General features: G+C 40.2%; 2 protein-coding genes across 6 annotated transcripts in view; one reads left to right on the top strand and one right to left on the bottom strand.

The window, feature by feature from the left end:
* Positions 1-7,422, bottom strand: part of dixdc1a (DIX domain containing 1a) — a 71,347-nt gene extending 63,925 nt beyond the window's left edge. Inside the window, exons 1-2 of one of the 4 annotated variants that reach the window (XM_046074604.1) lie at positions 7,106-7,411; positions 2,517-2,694 (exon numbers count right to left, since the gene is read on the bottom strand). In XM_046074604.1, coding sequence (XP_045930560.1) covers positions 2,517-2,539 — 23 coding nt within the window. In that variant the 5' untranslated portion in view covers positions 2,540-2,694; positions 7,106-7,411. Of the gene's footprint in view, positions 1-2,516; positions 2,695-2,807; positions 3,123-7,105 lie in introns of those variants that run through there. The other 3 variants (XM_046074603.1, XM_046074601.1, XM_046074600.1) reach the window with 3 other exon arrangements.
* A 144-nt stretch (positions 7,423-7,566) lies between these two features.
* Positions 7,567-11,160, top strand: nkapd1 (NKAP domain containing 1). Of its 2 annotated transcripts, none has more exons than XM_046073737.1 (7): positions 7,567-7,683; positions 7,989-8,065; positions 8,829-8,917; positions 9,066-9,200; positions 9,398-9,451; positions 10,138-10,547; positions 10,707-11,160. In XM_046073737.1, exons 2-7 carry the CDS (start codon positions 7,997-7,999, stop codon positions 10,751-10,753), a joined length of 804 nt encoding a protein of 267 aa, XP_045929693.1. In that variant the 5' UTR covers positions 7,567-7,683; positions 7,989-7,996; the 3' UTR covers positions 10,754-11,160. The 2 variants fall into 2 exon arrangements, with proteins under 2 accessions (XP_045929693.1, XP_045929694.1); XM_046073738.1 differs by lacking the exon at positions 7,567-7,683 and adding an exon at positions 7,735-7,816.
* Positions 11,161-13,467: the final 2,307 nt, after the last annotated feature.

Here is a 13,467-nt window from a genome sequence, read left to right on the forward strand (position 1 = left end):
AGGATGAGACCCATGACTCGTTCCAGGGTTCCCACTTGGGACCTGGCAGTGGTTCTCGAAGCGCTGGCTGAGGCCCCCTTCGAACCCCTGGAGTCGGCTGAGGCCAAGCACCTGACCCTTAAGATGGCCTTTCTCCTCGCTATCACCTCTCTGAGGAGGGTGGGGGATCTCCAGGCACTTTCGGTTTCTCCTCAGTGCCTGGAGCCTGGAGGGTCAGAGCCATCCGGCACTGACTTAGGGCTATGTCCCTAAGGTTCCATCCAGGTTGGCAGGGTCTACGGTGCAGCAGGCGTTTCATCCCTCACCTCATGTGACGGTGGAGGACGGGAGACTTCATCTGCTCTGCCCGGTCAGAGTGCTGAGTATTTACACTCTGAGGTCCTCCCGGTGGAGGAAAGCAGACCAGTTGCTGGTGTGTTTCGGGTCCCCCAAGGCTGGGCTCCCCGCTTCTAAACACACCATCAACAACTGGAACGTTCAGACTATTTCCCTGGCCTATCAGGTGCGCGGGTTACCTTCACCTATGGCCGTAAGGGCGCACTCTACTCGAGGCATGGCGGCCTCTAGGGCCCTCCTTGCAGGGGCTTCGCTCCAGGATTTGTGTGAGCCAACTGGCTGGGCCACTCCTCACACTTTCATCCGGTTTTACAGTCTGGACCTTCCTTCTGCACCCGTGTGCTCTCCTCTTAGTCGTGCCTACGGGTTACTGCACGCTGGGGGGGGGCAGGTGGAGGCTTCGGCGTGGAATAGTGGGTATTCTCGTTACCATAGTGTCGTCACCGACGCAGTTCGAGTTCCCTCGAAGGGGAACGTCTCGGGTTACGTATGTAACCCTTGTTCCCCGAGAAGGGGAACGAGACACTGCGTCGGGCCGCCACACCTCACCCCGCCTGGAGTGCCTTGCTTCATAGCAAAGAGCTAATGTGTCCGGTGTGCCGGCGTGCTTATATACGCCTCCAGTTACGCCGTCACACGCTACCGTTCTAGCAACGCCAATAGGATTGGAGTAGTTTCATTCATGATTTCAGCCCTGCCACGCCCAGAGGCGTTCCCGTAGTGTCGTCACCGACGCAGTGTCTCATTCCCCTTCTCAGGGAACAAGGGTTACATACGTAACCCGAGACGTTCTCAGTCCTGTTATTTGTAGAGCCTTATGTATCTGTTATTTAGTCTGTGTTTTGGTTCCGTGTCTTAGTTCCTAGTCAGGTGTTCATGTCTTAGTGTTTACTTTTGGACAGGGTACCTCTGTGTTATTTTGCCCTTGTCTGCTCTGTGTTCTCTTTAATCCCAGCTTCAGTCTGTTTTCATTGTTGGTTGTAGTTCTTGGTGATCTGTCTGCTTGTGTCTTTATTAGTTTATTTTTATTCATCTGATCTGTAATGTGTTCAGTAACCTGTGTCATGTCTGTTCCCTCCAGTATCCCTCTGCCTGGCTATCTCTCTGTTCTCCCCTGTTCTCTCCCTGCCTGCGTCTCGTCAGTCTCATGTCTGTCACCTGTGTGTCTCCTCCCAGCTTGTTAGTCCATGTGTGTATATATACTTGGGGTTTCTGTTTAGGCTTTGTCGGGTCATTGCAGTGTGTTGTCTGGTTTAGCCTGCTGTGTTCGTCTTGTCACCCTGTTTCTTTGGATTACCTTGTTTTTGGACTAATTAATCAGCCACTCTGCCAGTAAGTGTGCTTGCCTTTTGTTTGTTGGTTTAATAAACCTTTTGAACGTTACCTGCTTCATTCTGAGTCCTGCATTTGGGTCCACCAACCTACTCACCACACAAACCCTCACAATTACTTTACATTCACTTAGTTTTATCCAAAGCGACTTGCAATTGATACATATGTCAGAGGTCGCACGCCTCTGGAGCAACTAGGGTTTAAATGTCTTGCTCAGGGACACATTGGTGGATGTGTCAGTGGGAATCGAACCCTTGTCTCCCACACCAAAGGGATGTGTCTTATCCACTGCACCACCATGCCTGTTAAGTATCCGAATACTTCAACATGAAAAGTAACATTACCCAGTTAGTAGATTCAATATAGTTTGCTTGTCTGGTAAATACTGTAGCAAATCTAAGGGAAAATGGTGGCTTTTAAAATGTGTTTACAGCCTTATTTTACTGTAGGAAAAAAAATCTTGTATTTGTTATTCTATTATAACTTAAAATGTGTAATCACTCTTCTGAATTATGAAATGGAAGAGTCGGTAATGGAAGTTAGACAGTGGTTGCTAGGCAATAGCAGCTCAGCTCACACAGACACATACAGGGACACACCCACACCTACTGCACTGTAAACACCGCACAATAACCTTCACAGGTTAATCAAAGTCATATTGTTCTGGTGAAATCCATCTTTAATGCTACCACTGAGACATGCTGATCAAGATGTTTAAGATGTATTGTTTGCTGAATTTAGGCCTACTGTCTTGTACATCTGTGCTACTGATGCAGTCGTGCACTGTAGACAAAGACAGAAGCTTGTATTGACATAATGTTCAAATCATGATAAAAAATAGCTCTTACCATTTCATCTGTTTGGCTCCCATGCTGGTGTTTACAGGCTTAACCTCCCATACAGTTAGAGCCCCGCATCTGGGTGATGCTCTGCTTCTCAGTCAAGACCATAGCCCAAACACAGCCGGGGCAGCAGAGAGGGGAACAGCCCTGAAAGCAGCCACCAGAGGAGTCTCCACGTCGCACACTGTGTTCAATCAGAAATAACAGCACGTTCAAATCCTCTCCAGCTGCATATCCTAAAACATGAAGCTCTCAATCCTAATCAAAAGCCCTGAACCCTTCCCATATAAATCATACCAAGTCTCAGTCCTAGCTGGCAGAGACAGACAGCGAGAGACAGAGGGAGAGAGGATTGGTGTTCAGCAACACCAGCGACTGAAGTCTGCCTGGTTTCTCATTGCACTCGCCTTGTGCCTGAGCTCACCAGCTCCCATTCACGAACACAATGTTTTTTGTTCTTAGCGGACAAGAACTAATGCATATTTTTCACCCTTTTTCACAGTCGGCCTTTTTGCATTTATTCCCTCTGCCCTCCCTCCCTCCTTCCCCTCTTTCTCTTCTGCTTGGTCGCACTGGCTTTGAATCGGTCCTTCTTTCAGTGCGCGAGGATATCAGACATAGCTGTGTCTGGGTGTGTTTACCCTCCCCCCTCTCCCTCATTCCTCCTCTACCCACTGCTCTCTCCTTTCACAAGGAGGAGGGAGATTTTCTTCTCCTCTCTCCTTTCCCATTGCTTTTTCTGTACTGTAAAGTCACTGCGGCTAAAAATCTGTGTAGAGAAGTCTTTCAGTCTGCTGACAAAATCACAGGCTTGCACAACCACATCATACCACATGAGCCGAGAGGCTAATGATATATTTACACAGTCAGAGGAAGTACGGAGTTACTTGGGAATAAGCAAGCAGAAAATTATATTTATAGAATGCAAACATCAGCTGAATATTATAGCTTTTTTTCCACAGTATTCATTGATGTGTACTGTCAGTAAACAGCATTTTTACTGCAATTGTGACAGAAAACCTTCAAAAAACTGAATGTCCTGAAAACTACAGCCATCAGTTTAAGCCAAAATGTAAAAAAAGTGTCATTTATAATTTAAGAAGCAGGCAACAGAAACAAAAGGTTCTCTGTGACGTGTGCTGCTTGTGTTAAGTACACTTTTGAAAGGCGTTTTGGCTGAGTACTCTGTCATTAAGCTGTTAGAAATGTTTCTGGTGTCATCAGCAAGAATGTGAAATAGGTCTCCACGTGGCAGCTTGCAGTTTGGCCCAGAACAAAATGACAGTGTCTTAAATTCTGTATGAGCACCATCAACACACGCTTCAATGAGCTACTTTACTGTAGAGTGGTAATACAGAGCCATGAAAATGTATGTAGACGACCAGCATTTATTTGTAAGCATCACTTTAATGTTGTAACTGGTAAAGGCAGGGCTAATTCTATTACTTTTAATACTGCTGGGTAGTGTAATCTACAATAATACATCATCATTTATTTATTGATTATTTATTGCGATAATCTGAATCTGCAAAGAAGCTAGTAACTAAATATATAAAATAAATGGGGTGGAGTGTTAGTATAAAGGAGACAAGAATAATATTCTGTTCTATGTTCTTACTCAGAATCAGAATCTGAGAATCTTTATTGATCCCCAAGGGGAAATTTGTTTCTATTTTGCCAGTGCACTTAACAAAGACTAGCAATAATGTAAATACATAACAATTACATAAAGGAACAGGGTCTAAGGACAGAGGGGTTTATGTGCTGAACATATATGTCTCTAATCAGCCACCTGTTTACTGGTTATTACTTATTATTTATTCACCATTCTCTATCTCAGTGCTGTTCATACTGTTATATTGTCATATTGTATATACATCCTTTGCACTATGCTCCATCACACTGTGTACATGTGAACATGTATACATGTACGTGTATGTGTACCTGTATATCACTTCCACCTTTGTTCATAGTGTGTATATTTGTATTGTCTACACTGTAGCCTGTGTCTGATTTATTTTATTATTGTGTTATTGAATTATTACATGAGTAAGCACATCATGAGCAATGTACAATCCTGAGTCAAATTCCTCGTTTGTGTACACATACCTGGCTGCAAAAAAGCTGATTCTGATTTATATATATATTTTTATTTTATTTTATTTTAATTAATTAATTTATATTAATTTAATTTATAACACCTGTTTGATAGAAGGATTAAATAGCTAAATTTATAGTGGCTCTATCCATCACTTCAGAAAAAAATCTTGGTATGGTTTCCAAAGCATAAGTGGCATGAAGATTGGGAAGAAGAAGCTGTTAATATCAGTCTGGCAAATTCAGTAGCTTCTTGAAAAACCGTTCCCAAAACAGCTTTCATAAAGTTGCTACAGTTTCTTAGTGCACTCGTTCTTTTTCTTTTGAGCATCACTTTGAATGTTTTTGATCTAATATTGAAAAGACAAGGACAAATTCAGGTACAGAACAGGCAGATTTGGCAGACCAAGATGTGTCTGAGGGAATTGGGGGAAACAAAGTTGAGGGAAAAAACAGAATATTCTATTCATGCATGGATGATAAGAAGTGACTTTGCTGTTCAGAGTGTGGTGGGAAAGTCATTCCACGGCTGGGGAGCCAGGAGGTGAGAAGAAAGCCGGTTTGCCACAGAGACAGCATGCAGTCAGCCAATTTGTAAATCAAATACGTTGCAAAGATAGAACAGATTGTTTGTGTGGTCACTATGGATTCTGATTGTAGATTATTATTGTGCCTGCAATATGAAACAAGAGTTACCCATCTTTTTTATTTCAGTGACCTTGAAACACATATGCATGAAGCAACATGATTATATAAGATAAGATTTGGCCTTGAAAATTCCATCCATTTTTGTTGTCAAATGCAATTCAGAAAAGAAGTCTGTAGCTGTTCAGCTTTATTGTTTGGGAGATAACACTAGAATAAGTGAAATGGGATTGAAAGTCATTTTAAATCAGCTATTGTCCAAAATATTTGTGCATGTAATAACTGCCATTGTGAAATAAACCATTTTGCTCTGAAATGATCTGAAAATTCTCACACAGGGCTCATACCTCTGTTAAGGTTGGGAAAAGTTTATTTCTTTATATGAAGAAGATACTTTATTTTAATAAATTAGGTATAATAGCTTATAAGAATTTATTTTTTTTTAAATTACAATTCTTTAAAAATCCTGGAACCACTTAGATCCAGGCCTAAACCCAAATAATAATAAATAATAATAAATCTGCTAACAAATTTTTCATTCATCTTGCTTACTAATTTCTTACTAACAAACAAAAACATGACTGAAAAAAAGCTAATAAATAGCAGTGTTGGAAGAAGTATTCAGATCCAGTGTCAGATTCAGTGTTACATTCTTATACAGATATCTCGATAGTACAACTTTACCTTTAACATGCAGTTGTGTAAAAGTATGAAGTTACATAAAATAGAAAAACTCATGTAAAGTAAAAGTACCTGAAAACTGAACTTAAGTATAGGACTTGAGTAAATGTTGTTGGTTACTTTGCATCAATGACAAATTGACTCCTCTGCAGCTTTAATATAAAATAATTGTCACACATGTTGTTAAATTTTGATTGTTTTCAATAGTTCAGTCCTCAATGCTTTTGACGCCACTGTTTCAAATCTGGTTTGACTTGTGAGAGACAACAAAGACTGAAAAACCTGCTTTAGAGAAGTTAAAATAAATTATCTATTTTGAAAGGAAATAACATTTTTTCCTTCAGTTCAGTTGTCTACAATTCCTGTCAAAAACTGTCTGCAGTGATTAGTGTCAGAACTTGAAAGGCCTAAGCATCAATCATCTTGAAAAAAACTGATACATGCATGAGGACAATAATCCTACAAGGTCTAGCTTTTCTGTAAAAAAACTGCATGTTTTTGATAATAAGGCTCAAGCAGTTCAGTTATATAAAATGCCTGCAGCCTACAGTTGAGCAGCAGCTTCAAAGTGGAGTTTGATGTAGTGCACAATCATGCTGCAAGACACAACTCTATAAAAATTCTATATCTGCTAGCAGATGCAAATTTGGCATACAGCTGACAGTTTTCCAAATTTAGGTCAAACATACATACATAAAATAAGATGATTTCCTCTGGGTAATACTGGGAGCACACAATCATCTTCTCAGTCAGTGTTAATATGGAGCGGCTTCATACATGTAACCAAGTAGACTACTTATGAAAACTACTGATTAGTCTTGAAGACCACTTGCTCTTTAACATATTGTGCCTTTAAAATATTGGCTTGTGTAACCACCAGGGTATTCTAAATGGGCTGAAGCCTAATTAGTTTGTTTGTATGTGACTCAAAAACTGTTTGTATTTAATGAGTATGTATTTACATGCAAATACATCTTGTGTAACATATACCACTGAATCTGTGTTATGGGGTCTCATATACCTCAAAGTGATGTTGTTAGCTTTGCACATTCTTACGATGATAAATAAAACCAAGGTAATTATTGGACATACTGTATGTTGCCAACTTGCTACTACAGTAGCTAACACTATATAATCAGTTGGGTACTTGCCATTCACTCTATGGTACTTACACATCTAGCAGAAATGAGCAACATGGTCTTCCACCTGGAGGCCTCTCTCTCTTGTAAGTTATTTTTTTGCTTGCTAAATATTTGACTCTCTTCATCGGTTACTTTTTTCGTCCACCTAACCTAAACAAATGAGGCGTTGACTCTCAGTGTGACCGTCAGCACTAGCATCCAGTTCACATAAGCCATGCCATTCAAAAATTTTGCTAATTAGCTGTGGATATTAGTAGTTCTTTAAAATGGTGGCTTAAAATATTATTTTATTTTGTTATCGAATGTTTACTTATATTTTATTTATTCACTTTTCAAAATTCAAAATACCGGTACCATTAATCTGGCAGTTAAACATTTTCATTGTTGAATATCCACTAGCAGAAAGGTTCACTGCTTGTGCCACGATGATTGACGGACGATTTGGACCAATCACAGCTCAAGTTTTCAAACGTTCAGTGACGTCCAATGTTCGACGACGTTACGTATATCAGTAAAGCGGAAGTGCCGGTAAAGGCTGTGAGCTTTTTATATACAGTCTGGCTGTGAGCTGTGTGTTGTTCCTCTTGAATGCCACTCGTTTTGAAAAGGTACAGTTTGTTCACATGCACGAAATAACGGTGAAAGAGTAGTTTTATGTTCTTTGAACTACCTGCAAGCAATACATTCTTGTTACTTGATACTAGTCTTGTATATTAATATCCAACAGTGTTAGCTAGCGAGGTAGGCTAACAGGTGATTTTGAGCGTTCATGTAACGTTAACGTTTACAGAGTAATTACTGCAATCATGTATCAGTAAGATCTGTTTGCACTTATCACCCTTAACGTTATCCTTAGGGGTATTAAAAAACGATCGGTCTTGTCTGTGGATCACTTACATTTGTCTCATGCCAGGTGTCATCATGTCAAAGCAGCCGTTGGGGAAGACGTTGTTGAGGAATGTAATCCGCCACACAGATGCCCACAACAAGGTGAGTTCATGCGTTTGTGTGACAAGTGGAAAACATACTCAGTGGCCAGTTTATTTATATAAGTATACCTATCTAAACTAATGCAGGCTAATAGAAACAAGTCATCACTGTCTTGGTTTCCACCATGGATGGGGCTGAGAATGCAAGAAAAACTTACTCCCCCCAAGTAACGTTATAACCTTGTTTTATGATACCCTGAAAACATTCACATTGTCTGAAAAGCTCTGATTCTGATGAACACTTAAGTCAGATCAATCAGTTGTAGAACTGCCTCTATTATTTTCATTACTGAGTAATCTGGTATTTGTTTTCTAAATGAATCCCATAAACCTTAATGCGACGTCCTCAGTTTGCTTGATGCATAAGACAAAGAAAGGCAGTAAATCCTCACATTTGTGAGGCTTTAATTTCCCATTATTACTATACCATTATTAAAATAGGTGACGTTTTTCTGTCCAGGAGCGAAATCTTATCTTAGAGATGTGTTGTTGACCTGTATATGGATTAAGCGTTTTGTGATGCACTGATCCACTTTCATGCCCAGGTGACAAATATCATTGTACTAAGATATAAATGTAGGTAACACATTCACAAACTGAATGTTTCACAAATGTTTTTGTTCTTTACAAGTCTTGAAGAATGTATACTGTATATTACTGCTTTTAATATTTGAATCCTGTACAGTTGATTTTGGTGAATTCATAGGTGTTAGTCTGTGCGTCTGGGCAATCCTTTAATGTACTTACTTGTTGACCCACTGCAGATCCAGGAGGAGATGGAGATGTGGAAAATGCGAGACTGGGAGACCACAACATCCCACCACAAACATTTGTCAGATACGGAGTGTGTGAGGTAGCAACAGTGAATGTCTAAGTTTATTTTGAGCCACCTGAACGCACACCAGAGCTCATTTGGAAGGATGTTTCATAATGTTGGTCTCCGTATAGAGAGCTGTTACTGTTTGTTACCATTTGATTTATTAATGATGGTTGTTTTTCAGGGGGCGAGTGAATCGAGTACCAGATCAACCCAGAGACTTGAGTCGAAGCAGAGAGCGAATCTCAGAACATGATGACAGAGAGGCTCGATACTGGTCTCGCAAACTGTATGAATTTAAGGCCAGTGATCCTGACAGGTACATTAAATTCAAATTAGCTTTATTGCCATGAATGTATAGCAACAATATTGCCAAAGCTACATATACATTACGTGACTAAATCTTCATCTGAATAGGTTTTAGGTTCTTGCATTTTTTGGAAAAATGAGTGGCTAACTTCTCAAATGTGAAAAGAAGTAAAATGAGAAAGCTTATCTTATGTGCTGACTTTACAGATGGGGACATAGCGGCTTCAAGGAGCTTTATCCGGAGGAGTTTGAAAGTGACAGGTAAGCAAAAGTATAGCGATGCATCAAATAATCAAAACATTAGAATTGAGCTACATATGCAACTCATATTTTAAAGGGGCACTCCAGCGATTTAACAATTCCATGACATTGGGGGTCAAGCTAGAGAAAGATGAAATTTTTTTTTTTTTATAAATGAATGCCACAAAGAGTCGAGATATCCAGCTCCGAAAAACATGGATCCTACACTTCTCATAATGCAACGGAACGACCTCTTTTGTTACGCAGTGTTCACGTAATATCAAAGTTTCAGAAAGTTTTCTGAAAGCTCAGATATATCTGACTTGACACTTACTAATACAGTGGTACATACCATGGACGTATTTTAATCCTCACACAATTGTCTCCTTTTTCATACATATCTTGATGATGTGGACATTTGCAAGTTGTTAACATGGGAATCTTTAACATCTCTACCCATATGATGTGAATGCCAAGCAAACTTTCAGTTAAAACACTGAGGCCTAAAGGTGTTTTTTTTTATGTTTATCAGATTTTAGAAAGCCCCTCCAGAGCTCCAGAAGAGATTACACAACTGTATTCAAAAGCCGAGTAGCACCCTTTATGACAAATAAACTGATTGTATTCATTGTAATTCATTATGTCATACATAAAATTCTACCAATTCACTGTGTAGCGTACATTTATTTTGTTCAATTTTTCTTTAGTGAAAAACACAGTGCCACGAAGAAAACTGGGCACCACAAAATGAAAAAGTCCAAGTCTGACACGGAAGCAAGCTTATCAAAAAGGTCAAAAAAATCTCGAAAGAAGAAAAAGAAAAGGAAAAGGAAAGGCGAGGAAGGAAAGCGCAAGAAAGCGGAGAGCACGAGCAGCAGCGATGACAGCAGTGCTGCCAACAAGAAGCAGAGTAAAAGGACTAAAAGTCGTCATAAAAACAAGAAAATGGCTAAAACTAGAGAGAGGGATGAGGACAGTAGCTTAGGGGACAGTGATGATGAAAGAGAAAGGGAGAGACGGACTCACCGTCGCAAAAAGCGAAAGCAGGACTCCCACAAAGACTCAGACTCGGGGCCGAACTCAATAAAGAAGAGGAGGAAAAACTGGAAAGCAGCAGGTGAGGACAGCTCAGATGATAGTTCTGGAGACTGAGATGCATAGCCATGGACAGACGCACAGCTCAGGAAACAACCAGGAAAACGACTGCAGATTCCTGTGTTCGCCTTAAAATTCACACGGGGCTTTTCTCTGCCCATTCTGTTTTGTACTTTGTTAGACATCAACAAACCTGCGCTCTCGGCCCTCTCTGTGGGCGTTCTGTGAAGCAATTCCACATCCACCTCTGCAGTGGCTTGAAGCACACTGATCGGCAGTACAGACAGCAGGCAGCATGCAGAGGGATGGTGCGGTACCTGCCTCATGCCTCATGGAGAATTCTGTCAGCTGCAGGCTCATTGATTGATCATTTAGTTTCTCCTCATTCGGTCTGCCTCACAAGGAGACCCTTTGTCCTGAATTGATTCACATGTTTTTTCCTAGCGCATTTCATTCAAGAAAAAAAGACATTATGCAAGTTTCCTCACCAATTATTATAGGATGTGCATTGTATTTTATTCATTTTGTTTTTAATTTGTATTATATTTGTATGCAGCACAGCAATTTCCATACAGGTCTGTATTATTCTGAACCATACATCTCTGTTGTTAAATAAATTAGAGAATATACTTTAACAGAAATGGTTATGTGTCACTATTTGTCACAGAGTATAAAATGATTGAGTTGTAAACATCCTGTACTATAAATGTAAGATCCACCTGCCTGTTAAGATAACATCACGTGTTCTGAGCCAAATACAGCAGTTTAATGAGGTGGCAGTGTAAAACTAGATAAGTGAGTTAATAATTCATACTTTTATACTTACTAAAAAACCTCCAGCATAAGGAAAAATTAAATTTATGATTTGAGTTGTGATTTTTTGATTTGTCAGGCTGTTTGTAAAGCAATCCACAGAGGGGGCTTCCTCTCTATAGGCCATCATGGATCAAAGACCTCACCGCAGTCCTGTCCCAGTTTGAACATGCAGTCTTATGATGCAGGAGATATACCTTAATAAGATGTTATTCATGATCAAAGTGAATTTATTTAGTGATTTGCAGAAGTGCTCTTTGGCTGCTATACTAATGGAAGACCACTCTATGGTTCGGCTCTCTATAAGAGAGCTGCAGGTCGTCTTATTGCTTACGTAATGTAGTACTTTGGGTGAATTTAATACCTGAGAAAAAGATTCAATAACAGAACTATTCAGACCTTATTAGCATCATGTTCTGTACCACTTGTCAGTTTCTTCCTATCACACTTGTCAGACTACATTTTGTATTTACCATTTTTCAAACAGTCAAAGTCTGAATAATCCTGGTAAGAAGTGGTAAGCTAGAGCCATCTGAGTATTTTTAGATAATCTGATGCTGAAGGAAGTGTTGGTAAACCATTTTGAAAATGTGTGTGTGTGTGTGTGTACTGGAAGAGCCCGAAGCACTTTGCTGAGTCTGTGTCAATAGGCTAAGTGTTCTCTGTAAGCAGCAGAGTGGGCTGTGTTGAGCTTGGCTGCAACTGCCCGAATCTTGGAAATAGAAAAAAGTAAATTAAATTTGGCTGGTCAAATCGTGTTGACTGAGCTTTATAAAACATATTGTCAGGGTTAATACGAGCTGCATATATCTAGTTAAGACAACTTATTCATACAATTATTATCAAGAAAAAATAACCAATAAATAGGATATTGAATATATGTGCACCTCAAACTGTAGCTTTTTGAAAAAAGCCCTTCCTTAATAGGCTACAGGGCGCAACTCTTTGTAAATGTCCCTTACTGCAAGTCTCCACAAATGGTTTAGATAGCAGAAGTAATGGCGTTGTTTCCACAATTAGTCTTGTGTGCAGTTCTAAACCATGCAATCTGCACAACTCGAGTGATGGCAATGTTGATCTGTCGTTCCACCAATTTGGTCCAAAGTGGCAGACCGATATCTCAACATCTACTGGATGAATTTGCAAAACACTTTGTACAGACATTCATGGTTCCCAAAAGATGTACCCTAATGACTTCGGTGATCCCGTCATTTCCTCTAGTGCCCTCACTCACGTGCCAAAACTTTGGTGATTCTCTGACTTTGTGTTAAGGACGATTAGCAAATGTTAGCATGCTAACACACTAAACAAAGATAGTTAATATGCTAAACATCAGCATCTTACAGTTGCTTGGTCATTTAGGGTTTTTCAGGGGGCCCGGGTTGGTCTGCTTTAGCTGGGCTGGCAACCTGTGACTGTCTCCCCCTAACTATATCCTCAATGTGTCTGTGCTGGAGATTCGAGGCTCTTACTGTGGTTTGTGACTACCATAGCTCCCAACACATCATCAAGGTAAACAACTTTACCTTGCTGTGCTGTGCACTGGAAAGACACCCTCACCGTTCTTACACTGCTCGGCACCATATGTCCCCCACTATGGAAAAAGCATGTAGTCATGTTAGCAGGCTAACGTTAGCATTCAGCTCAATGCAGCATAGGACAGCCTTACAAAACCGCTAACATTGCGATGGACTCTTAAATCTTGTTTAGAAATAAATGCAAATAATAAATTTTCCTGCTACATTACAAATAATGAAATGTGTGTGCCTTTCATGCTGTAGCTGTCAAAAAGCCATTACTCAATACGGGTGTGACTTTATGCTAATGACTAGTACTGCAAGTCTCCTCAAATAGTTGAGATGGCAGCAGGAAAACAAAATCTTTATTTACAGTTTCAATAGTTTGCTATAGTTGGAGAAGTTCTCTCTCCACAGAAACTGTATCAATTGTCTTGATATAATTGATTTTCAGGAGACAGAAAAATACATAAATAAATTAAAGCTGCAAGCAGCGTTGGGCGGGCCCTCGCACTTGTAGCGCGTCCGCGCGTGAGCCGGCCGAGTTGCATATTCTGGAGCTCTGCCGGTGCGGCTGTGAATTTCCTACGCGGTTCCGACGCCGCATGAAGG

The sequence above is a fragment of the Micropterus dolomieu genome, linkage group LG17 (genome assembly GCF_021292245.1).
Source record: "Micropterus dolomieu isolate WLL.071019.BEF.003 ecotype Adirondacks linkage group LG17, ASM2129224v1, whole genome shotgun sequence".
Lineage (NCBI taxonomy): Eukaryota > Metazoa > Chordata > Actinopteri > Centrarchiformes > Centrarchidae > Micropterus > Micropterus dolomieu.